Source organism: Gracilinanus agilis, chromosome 3 (genome assembly GCF_016433145.1).
Source record: "Gracilinanus agilis isolate LMUSP501 chromosome 3, AgileGrace, whole genome shotgun sequence".
Taxonomy (NCBI): Eukaryota; Metazoa; Chordata; class Mammalia; order Didelphimorphia; family Didelphidae; genus Gracilinanus; species Gracilinanus agilis.
The window spans coordinates 67,737,337-67,748,929 of record NC_058132.1 but is presented as its reverse complement, the minus strand read 5'-3'; the positions used below and the strand labels follow the sequence as shown (position 1 = coordinate 67,748,929).

Genomic DNA, 11,593 nt, shown 5'->3' with positions numbered 1-11,593 from the left:
TTCTTCTTCTTCTTCTTCTTCTTCTTCTTCTCTCTCTCTCTCTCTCTGTCTCTGTCTCTGTCTCTGTCTCTGTTTCCCTCTTCTCTCCCCATCCCAGTGCATTACTCATAGCAGACACTTAGTAATAAGCATTGGCTGCATGTTGAACAAATGACTCTCACCACTGGCAAACCATAATAATAATAGCAGCTAACATTTATATAGCACTTACTATGTGCCAGGCACTCTGTTAAGCTCTTTTAATAAATGTCATCTCATTTGATCTTCACAACAACCCTGGGAAGTAGAACTGAAACACAGAGAGATAAAGTGACTTACCCAGGGTCACATACCTAGTAAGTGTCTGAGAGTGGATTTCAACTCAGGTCTTCCTGACTCCATGCCCACTCCTCTGTGTACTGTGGTGCCAGCCTACCTACTTCCCTAGCAGGAATATCTGGGATATTCCTGAGATTAACCACCTTTAGGAGGGAGGTGTCCTTGTTTTACAAAGAGGGAGAATGGGGACTTAAAGGACTGAGTTTAGACTGTTTTAAATCAAGGTAGAGCACTAGGCCTGGAGACAGGAGGTCCTGGGTTCAATGTGACCTTAGGCACTTCCTATAACCCTGAGCAAGTCACTTAAACCCCATTGCCTGACCCTTACCACTCTGATATTGGAACTGATATTTAGTGTCCATTCTAAGACAGAAGATACAGTTTTTTTGTTCTTTTTTATCTTTCTTAATAATTACTGACTTTGAACCCTTTATGATCATTTGAGCTTTACAGTAGGCCTGGGTCGGGGGCAGCATAAGTGTTTTTAACAGACAGGTCTCAGAGAGCTGGCATTTCTTACCTGCTGGGCAAAGAGGTGGTGGTACCAGGCAGAGCCCGACTCCTCACCTGCACTGTGGCACTCCATCACTGGTCCAGGCTGCCTCCTCAGACTCCGGGGCAGCACCTGCCATGTGCAAGGGCCAGGCTCTTCCCCATCTTGGTTCCACCACCAAAGGTTCCCTTAGTTCTAGGTCTGGACTCATCACCCCATCTGATGAAGTCTAGGGGCTCCCTGTAAATATGAATGCTTCTGGCCTTTCCTTGCCAGCCTTCTCCCACATCCTTCCCATCCGTGCCCTCTCCAGCCGTCCACCCATAATCCTCTTATCTCCCATCTCCAAGCCTTCATGCAGATTGTTCCCCGATTTGGAATACCCTGGAATGCACTCCTTCCACCCCACTCTCTTAGAATCTCTTGTCCCCTTCAAGACCCAGTTCACAGATATACAAATGTTTATCCATCTCTTATAGCATCAGACCATGTATAGGCAGCAAAAGCAGCCTATTCCCTCAGAGGGCTCCTGCTCTACTTTGGGGGATGACATGTCAGCCACTCAGTACAAAGAAAGATATGAAAACGTGAGCAGAGGGGTTAGGACTTGGAGGCAGGAAAGACTCAAATTCAAATCTTACCTTGGAAACTCACTGGCTCTGTGACTCCAGGTGAGTAAGTCTTGCCTCAGTTTGATCCACTCTAAAATGAGAGTCATGATAATGCCTACTTCATAGGGGTATGAGAACAAAATGAGCTAGCATGTAAAGCTCTTAGCACTCTATTGGGGCTGACACTTATTATTTTACATCTGCTTTGGATAGAGTTGTATATTTTCATGTCTTTTGGCTAGACTGGAAGCTTCTTGAGCAGGCACTGATTCACTTTTCTCTTTGTATCTCTGCTTACAAGTAAGTATATAGTAGTTGCTTAATCAATATTGATTGATTGATTGATTGATTGATTGGAAGAGACCAAGTAGCCTGTCAGAACGGGCATATTGTTGTTTGGTCCTTTCAGTTGTGTCCAGTTTCTCACGACCCCATTTGGGGTTTTCTTGGCAGAGATACGGACCTGGTTTGCCATTTCCTTCTCCAGATCATTTTTATACATGAGGAAACTGAGGCAAACAGGGTGAAATGACTTGTCCTGGGTCACCCAGCCACTAAGTGACCGAAGCCAAATTTGAACTCATATCTTCCTCACTCCCAACCTGGTTCTCTATCCAACCTAGCTGCCCCATACCTAAAAATTTGGAAACCCTCAAGTGGAATCTTGCAGTGGATCTCTTTTGCCCATCATTAGTTATTGCAGTAAATGGAGGCTCTGGCCTTCTGTGCAGTCACCTTTTAGGTAGTCTCTCCATCTATGAGAAGAGACAAAGGAGGTTGATGGCTGGCAAGGCACTCTTGCGCGCTCTCTCTCTCTCTCTCTCTCTCTCTCTCTCTCTCTCTCTTTCCTGAGTCACAAGCATAAACTTCAACATTTCTGGTTTCTGTTTGCCAGTAGCCCCTCATGTGAGTCTAAAGGGTTTCACTGAAGTTGGTGTTGCAGATGAGTATTTTGTGAACTTGAGAGGCTTCTGGAGGTCTCTTGCTGAATGGCATGGGAAGAGAGCTTGGGCCCCAGCCCTGAATTTGATGCTTGAAGTTCTGTCCCTTTGTTCTCCAGGCCCTGAGCTTCTAAAGGGTTGTTTGGACTATCCCTGGACTAAAGGGTACAAAGGCTGGTTCCCTGGTGCCTCTTCAAACTTCCTTATGACCCTTTTTGGGGTGGGGGAGAGAGAAAGGGGTGAAAGGGCTTATACCACGGCTACCAGATGAGGGCATTACATGCTTAAGATGGTTACATTCATGGGCCCTAGGATTGATCACAGCTTGGGTATGAGGCAGATTCAGAAACTTGAACATTTACAAACTGTGCTTGTTTCCTCTGCCCAGTGAAGGGACTTGGCTTCCTGGCCTCAGGGCATGACCAGGACCCTTTTGGGTCCTGCGGATATTTATTTGGAAGGTTTATGAGAAGGCAGCATGCTAGAGGGGTATTTGACATCCTCATTTTATGTCACAGCCTAGAACCATGATGGCGAACCAATGGCATGTGTGACAAAGATGGCATGCAGAGAGCCCTCTGGACATGTGCACCATCCCCAGCGGAGCTGCTCCCTCCCCCCTCTCCACTGTGCTGCTGCTGTCTCCCTGTCCCTCAGTGCTTATTTCCTCCCCTGTCTGAGACTAGGGGCTGGGGTGTCTCTCCCAACAGTACTAGCCCCACCCCCTAAAAGATCTCCACTTTCTTCCTTCCCCACTAGCCAACCCCCAAAGACTCACTGCCCACCCTCTGCCCCCATGTGGGAATACCCAATAGGTAGCCCCACTCCCAGGAGGGGGGACACATAGTGGGTGCACCATCGATATGCAAATATAAGCAGCCTAAAAGGCACCCAGGTCGCATCTCTATGACAGAACCAAGCAGAGACCTTGTGGGGCTTCATTTGAATCAGACTCCACAAGGACATGTACCCAGCAATAAAAGGCCACCTTTCTTCCCCTCAGCCTTCCAGACCAAACTAGTCTTCTTCCCTCAAGCAAAGCCTGGCAGCAGCCCCTCACTCCCCCCAGGGCGGCTGAATACAGTGGCAGAGGGTCCCCCTGGGCATGAACCCCCTAGGAGCTGGCCCCCAACCCCAAACACAGGAGGGAGGGGGATGCTCTGTCTCTCGGGGTGAGGGGTGAAGCCTGCACACAGTCTGGAGGGCAGGTCCCAGCATGTGGTCTCAAAAAGATTCTGTCACTGGCCTAGAGGATAGTGTTGACGGGGCCCTTAAAGTAAGAAGATTCTGAATTCAAATCTTCCCTCAGATATCTTCCAGGGGGAATGCCCATAAATGAGCAAGAAGACAAATATATTTGGGGGCAGGGGAGCCTTCAGGGGAAGGAAAGGGCTGAGCTTATGATTTCACCAGTAGAAAGACCTAACACTCGAGCAACATCACCTCTTCAGCATCCAATCTTGGAGAGCCATCTGGGCCACCAAGGATTTAAATGCCTTGGCTACGAGGTGCCATAGTGCACAGAACACTGAGCATGGAGTTGAGAAGCGCTGAGTTCAATATCAACCTCAGACATTTAATTAGCTGTATGTCCCTAGGCAAGTCAGTTCACTTATTTGCCTCAATTTTCTTCAGCTGTAAAATGGGGATGATAACAGCACCTATCTCCCACAGTTGTTGTGAGGATTGAATGAGATCATTGTAAAATACTTAGCACAGTGTCTTGCCTACTATATGTTTATTCCCTTTCCTCTCAAGGTCACACATTCAGAATGTGTCATCAGAGGCAGAACCTAAACCTCTGTGTTCCTGGCTCACAGGCTAGTACTCTCTCTGTCCACTAGGCTCCACTACATTTCTCACAAAAGAGATTATAGATAGTAAGACTTGTTTTTTTTTAAAGTCAGAGGTTGGGACAGCTAGGTGGCTTAGTGGATTGAGAGTCAGGCCTAGAGATGGGAGGTCCTGGATTCAAATGTGGCCTCAGACATTTCCTAGTTGGGTGACCCTGGGCAAGTCACTTAACCTCCATTGCCTAGCCCTTACCACTCTTCTGCCTTGATACACTGCCCAATACACTGAAAAATTTAAATTAATATCCAATAACTCCAAATATTATATTTTATAAGATTTATTAATAATCACTTGAAGTAGAAGAAATAAAAGGACAAAAGTAAAAGCCTGAAAGCCAGCTTTTCCAACCAGGATCAGGGAAAAAAAAGAGAGGGTGGAGCTACATAAAACTTATATCCTCCCTATATAATGTGAGAAGGAACATGGAAAGCTGGGAAAGAGAGTCCCCGAGGAGCAAATCCAAATTATACAACACAGTATTGATTTGTAAAATAGACAGTTGGGTTTTTGGTTTGGTTTTTTTTTGTAATTAAAAAAGTCAAAGATTTGTTGTTGTTAAGAATTTGTGACCCATGGGGATCCTGTCTTCTTCCCCCTCCAAAAACCAGAGTCACAGTGAAAGGTTTGAGACTGTAAAGTGAAAGATGCCAGATCACACAAATAGTTGTTCATTAACTACAAGAAGGCTTTGTTTAGAGACAGCATTCCAGCTCTAAACTTCCAGAAGAAGGGAGTGATCCCTGGGGCCCGGCCTCTTCTCCCTTTCTTCTGGCTGCCTTTGTCCACCTCCTGCTCTGGGCAGGGTGCCTTACAGGTGGGTAGTCTCGGGCAGGTCCTCCCTCTAGGGGAAGGCCATTTGGCATCAGACCAAGTCCAAGGGACACGGCGCGCCTGGGGTGGCTGGAGGAGAAGCAGGCAGATGAGAAGGGGCTGGGGATCTCCTCAGGGGAGGAGAGAGTGGAGACTGTGTTGGTGGTTGAATCCCCAGATCTCTGACTTCAGGAATTCAGGCCGACCTCCCTCCCCTCCTTTCAGCCCCAGCGGTATCCGTGGCAACATGCAAACAGTGGCGGGGCGGGGCCACCTGACAGCTTGTGTGATATTGACATGTTCCTGGGGTTGGCCTGGGCAGGCGTCTGAGTCTTGGGAAAGGCAGGAGGGAGGCAGCTCCCCCCTCAGTGGCCCTACACAACGTGGCTCCTGGCTGCCCCCAGCTGGCAAGCGCCGGGATTTCACCCACCACTTCATTAAGAAACAAAAAGTGGTTTCTTCCTGTGTCATCAATCAAGACCTATTTCCATATTATTGATAATTGTTCTAGGGTGGTCATTAAGAGTCTACATCCTAATTGTGTCCACATCAACTCATGTGTTCAAGAAGTTGTTTTTCTTCTGTGTTTCCTCTCTTGTAGTTCTTCCTCTGAATGTGGGTAGCGTTCTTTTCCATAAATCCTTCAGAGTTATCCTGGGTCATTGCATTGCTGCTGGTACAGAAGTCCATTACATTCTATTGTACCACAGTGTATCCATCTCTGTACAATGTTCTCCTGGTTCTGCTCCTTTCAATCTGTATCAATTCCTGGAGGTCATTCCAGTTCACATGGAATTCCTCCAGTTCATCATTCTTTTCAGCACAATAGTATTCCATTGATCTATGACACAGGAAGAAACCAGTAGAAATGTGCATCGGCTACTGGGGGGTGGGGTATTGAGGGGAGAGAGAGCAAGAACATAAATCATGTAATCATGGAAAAAAATTTTCTGAAGAAGAAAAAAAATTTTTTTTAAAGAAACAAAAAAGTGGGTCATGGCAGAGAGTGGTTGAGTCCAAGCGCAGTAGGGCCCTTGGAGATCACCTAGACTAGCTTGGGTTGGATTTGATTTTAAAACCCTGTGCTTCTGTCTTAGAGTTAATATGAAGTATCCATGGCAGACGAATGGTAAGAACTAGGCAATACAGGTTAAGTGACTTGCCCAGGGTGTCTGAGGCCAGCCTTAAACCCAGGTCCTCCCATCTCTAGGCCTGGTGCTCTGTCACCTAACCCAGGACTTCTTAATCTGAGGTCCATAAACTTCTTTTTCAGTGTCTTGATAACAGCATGTCAACATAAATGGTTTCCTTTGCTATCCTTTGTATTTTATTTTATGTATTCTGAGAAGGGGCCTTCAGATTGCCATGAGTCCATGACACACAAAGTTAAGAACCCCTCATCTAGTCCAACCTCTTTATTTTTTTTTAATTTAACAGAATTTTCTCTCCCTACTTCCCCACTGAGACCTTGTAACAAATAAGCATAGTCAAGAAAAGCAGACTCACATATTGGCCATGTCTCCTTTCACATGTGTAGACCTTCACCTCTCTGTCCAAATGACCAGTGTCCTTTATCATCGGGTGTCTTGGGTCATGTTTCATCATTGCATGACACCCACCAGAATTCTGTGGTCTTTCTGAGCTGACTGTCTTTACATTATTGTAATATTCTCCTGGTTCCACTCCCTTTACTCTCTCAGTTCATATGTGTCTTCCCAGTTCTCACCGAGAGTGTCCCCTTAATCATTTCTTATAGCACAATAATAGGCCATCACATTCATATGCCATCATTTGTTCAGCCATTCCCCAGGAAACCAATTATATCAAAACACATTTATCAAAATATTTAAAAAACAAGTTGATGGCCCCCAAGAAAGAGCCCCTCGTTTAGGCTTACAGACAAGGAAAGAGAACTAGGGGGAAGTTGGGATTTGCCCAGGATCACAGCCCTGGGCCTCTTCAATGAATGGTGAAGGAACATGGGCTGTGTTCTATATCACATGAGTGGCACTGTTTATGGTATGTCCTGAACAACAGTGGGAGATCATCTTGGATTGAGTGTTTAGAGCTGGAAGAGTCCTTTGAAAGCCATTTGGTCCAGCCTTCTTGTTTTTTCATATGGGGAAACTGAGGCCAATGGAGGGGAAGGGACTTGCCTAAGGTAACTTGGCAAGTGGCAGAGGTAGGATTAAAATCTGGTTCCCATGACTACAAATCTAACTTCTCTCTTGAACAGCATGGCCTCCCTGGGTTGTCTCAAACACAGCATAACTGAAATGCAATCTGTGTGAGTGTTATACACATGCATATACATGCATGTCCCCCTCTCTACTCACAAGCCCTCACCTGCCTGTTGGCTTTCCCACTTCTCTCTCCCCACACCCAAGTGAACTTCCTAAATCAGCTGGGCTGACCTGACTACAGAGGCTCTCTCCTAGCTCCAGGAAAGCCTCTTTTGGCTATTTTTATATATGCATTTCTTTTTTCTTTTTCTTTTTTTTTAACAATTACATGTAATAACAAATTTCCATCTAAGTTTTACAGAGTTGTATGATACAAATTATCTCCCTCCCTTCCCTCTCCCCTTCTGAAGCTGGCAAGCAGTTTAATCTGGGTCTTTCTGTTTGGCTTTTAAAATTCTTCCCAACCCAACACCCTTCCTGCCTGGTTAGTCCTCTTATGCCTTCCTGCCCTATGAGGATTCCACCATCCATCTGCCCTAACCCTGCTGGTCTCTACCCTTATCCAGGACACTGGCTCCCAACTCTTGAACTTTGTACTGACCATCCCCCCAAAACCTGAAATCCTCTCTCTTAACCTCTTCCTCTTGGTTCCTTCAAGATTCAACTTGGATCCCACATTCTAAGTTCCCTCCACTGTGAGTGGGCAGCCAAGTGGCACCTTAGGTTATAGAGTACCCATCTTGTGGTCAGGAAGATTCATCTTCCCGAGTTCAAATCTGACCTTAGATGCTAGCTATATGACCCTGACCAAATTACTTAACTGTTTACCTCAGTTTCCTCATCTATAAAATGTGCTGGAGAAGGAAATGGCCAACCACTGGAGCCAACTTAGAAGGAAATTTAAGGAGTCTTAAAGGAAAAGCACATAAGAGGTGTGGGAGCCAGCCCTGTACAGAGGCCTGGAGGTGGGAAATGGGACATTGTGTACAAGGAACAAGAAGGCTGGTTTGCCTGGGGCATGGAGTATGTGGAGAAGTATGTATGATTAGTAGGATAGAGCCAGCTGAGGGTTTCAGCCCAGAAGTAGGCAGGGACCACGGAGTTTTGCTCCCTAACCCAACTTCCAATATGAAAATCCTGATTCACTTTAACCCTCCTTTCACTTGGTCCCTACATCAACCCTAGGTGAGGAGTTGAGCAGGCATTACAGATGAACAAAACAAGCCTCAGAGAATGGGAGTGATGCACCCTGGCCTGGGCCCCAAGGCTGGTGTTCTCTTCCTCCTCTCCTTCCTGCCCAGAGTGGCCCCCATCAGGGAGACGACTAGAGGGAGAGGCATCAATCCAGCACTGATGGGAGGTTGGTTTTGTGTTTAGACTGAAGACCCTGGAGGGGCGGCCTCTGGGCGCATCTGATGTCCGGATGAAGATGCTGGCAGCTCCTGTCAACCCGGCTGACATCAACGTGATCCAAGGTAACCCGGGTCCTTGGTCCTTGCTGACTGGCTTCTCACCCACAAGCCACCCCATCGCCTTCCTCTGCTGGGGCAGGGACAGTGCTTCTGGCATCAGCCCAGGTCCCTGCTCCTGGAGAACACAGAGGCCAGTGCAGTCATTTCACAACTCCACCAGCAATGCATTAGTATTCCAATTTTGCCTCATCCCTCCAACATTTATCACTTTCCTTTACTGCCATATTGGGCAATCTGATTAGGCAGAGGTTGTTTTAATTTGTGTTTCTCTAATCACAAGTGAATTAGAACATTTTTTCATATGATTATTGATAGCTTTGATTTCTTCCTCTGAAAATTGCTTGTTCGTATCCTTTGACCATTTGTCAATCAGGGAATCATCCGCATCCCTTTTTTTGCCCACAGGGACCTATGCCCTCCTGCCTAAACTACCTGCAGTTGGAGGGAACGAAGGGGTTGGACAGGTGTTAGAAGTGGGCAGCGAAGTGACAAGAGTAAAGCCTGGAGACTTGGTGATCCCAGCTGATGTCGGCCTTGGTGAGTTCCTCCAGGTACCTGCCCTGTCAGAGCCAAAGTCTTTTCTTCCACTAGGCAGCCTTTTTGAAGCCTATGTAATCATTCCATATCTCATTAATTTCCTTCATCAAATATTTACCATGTACCTGCTGCTTTGGAAAATCCCAATCCTCTTTTAATGAGCCCAAGCTTCTCCCTGATGCCAAGGTCTTCGCATAGTATCAGGACGTGGGGTCTGTGAGCACCGTAGTGCAGATATACAGAGAGGCACAAGGCGGGTGAGAGCTGGTCCCAAAAAAGACAACCTTGGGGCCATGCAGGACAAATGGCATCAAGGACATCCTTGAAGAAAACTAGAATTAGGAAAAAAGAGAGAGAGCAAAGGGCCTTCCATGTGGCAGGAGGAAAGGCTAACTGATAGCTGCACAGTGGCCAGAGAATGTCCAGAAGGCACCCAGCACACGAGACATGCTCTTCTGGGCAGTCTTACAAAAGGCAAGTGAGAGACACAAAGAATAGCCAAGCCTGGACAGGCTGTGATCTGCATCTTCTCAGGGAATCCCCACATCCATGAGCTCACCCGTCCATCAGAACAGGGGTGTTAACTCAAGGAGCCACGAACTTATCAGGTATTTAACATCTTGATCACTAGATTTTCTTTGTATTCCTCAGTATTTTCTTAATTCTATGCATTTAAAAAGATGATTTTTGAGCAGGGAGGCATAGGCCTCTCTACCAGACACTGCCCAAGGAGGCCCATGACACAGAAACAGTTATAAGAACCCCTACCCTAGCACATCTGGGATATTATGCACAGGGCTCTGTCCTAGAGACTGGTGGGGATGCAGAGTCCAAATGTGAATCTGGACCTGCAGGAGGATGCTAACACTAGACCTTAGATACTGAGCAAGGAGGAACCTTCGAATCCGCCAGCCAGAGCACTTGGATTTATTAAGCCCTTGCTATGTGCCAGCCACTGTTCTAAGCACTGAGAAGAGAAAGTCAAAAGCCAGCCCCTTCTTTCAAGGAGCTCCAAGTCTGATAGGGGGACAACATGCCAACTCTGTGGACAAACAAGTGGTCTGCAGGAGGAGGAAACTGAGAGAAGGCACAAAGGAAGAAACAGGCTGAGTCCAGTGACTGCCCCAAGCTCACACAACTGATTTTTCTCCTTTGTGTCTTAGGTGTAGGTCCACCTGCCCCCTGTCTTGGGGACCCAGAGTGCTTCCTCACCAAGGGGCAGCTCCACCAGCTGCCAGGCCCACTGCTGAATGGGACAGGCTGTTTCTCCTTTTCTCTCCTAGCCCACCTTGACTCCAGCACGTGCACGCACGCGCGCGCGCACACACACACACACACACACACACACACACACACAAAACTGATGAGGATTCACAGAAATGAATGAGGAAGTCAACACTATAAGAGAAATCCTCCCAAATCCGCCTTTCTGTGTGACCTTGGCATGCTGCCACTTGTCTTCTGATCTCCATTTCCTCCTTCATCTAGCAAAGTGGTTAAATTAGGTGACCTTCATGATCTTATCAGTGATTCCCTTCCTCAGCATATGAACAGGACAGGCCTGATCCTGAGTATGGAGCCAGAAGGAACCCTAGAGGCTACTGAGTCCAGCCCCCTCATTTTACAATTAAGGAAACTGAGGCATCAGTGAAATTAAGGGACTTACCCAAGGACTTACTAGCACCTCCACACCCTTCCCCAAATCCTCTTTCTTAGCTCCTTTTATCAGCCCTTCTCTAACCTCTCTGGCTTTAATTATTTCTGAGGTTTTCTTCTTTTTATGTTTTTGGTGAGGTTCAGATAAAAGCAGTTGTTGTCCTGAGGCTCTTTTATAATTTAGTGTTTTGAAAACTATTGTGTGGGTCCATAAAATGACAGCATTTGGTTATTATTATTATTATTCTAGGCTTAGGACTTGTCTATCTCCCCAATCCCCCTGTATCTCTTATCACCTCACCAAGGTTTACACACACCTGCATGTCTGAAAATTCATTGGATTTTATTTGATGCATTGAAAAACCTTCTGAGAAGATCTGTAGGTTTTGCTGTACTGTCAAAGGAGACCACGGCATTAAAAAAAAAAAAGGTTAAGAGAAACCTTGCTCCAGTATCCTTGTGCTTTACCAGGCAAAATTGTCCTTACCCAATCCCTGACATAGCAGAGCCTCAGGGAATATCGTTCTGGAAGAACCCCAGTCCTCAGGAGATCAGAATGGCCTTTCTTGATTTGTTTCTGGTGCCCCAAGATCCCTGGGATTGACAGACATCCAGAATAAAAACTGTGCCCATAGCTGTACTATCTCTCCTCCATCAGATGTTTACTAAGTGCCTACCATAGTCTAGGCACTAAGGAATAGAGACACAAAAAGGGGCA

At 46.5% G+C, this 11,593-nt stretch overlaps 1 protein-coding gene across 2 annotated transcripts in view; it reads left to right on the top strand.

The window, feature by feature from the left end:
* Positions 1–11,593, top strand: part of MECR (mitochondrial trans-2-enoyl-CoA reductase) — a 42,939-nt gene that overhangs the window by 8,943 nt on the left and 22,403 nt on the right. For both annotated transcript variants that reach the window (XM_044667959.1, XM_044667961.1), the window contains exons 2-3: positions 8,588–8,685; positions 9,088–9,219. In XM_044667959.1, the coding sequence (XP_044523894.1) occupies positions 8,588–8,685; positions 9,088–9,219 (230 nt within the window). The remainder of the gene's footprint in view (positions 1–8,587; positions 8,686–9,087; positions 9,220–11,593) is intronic.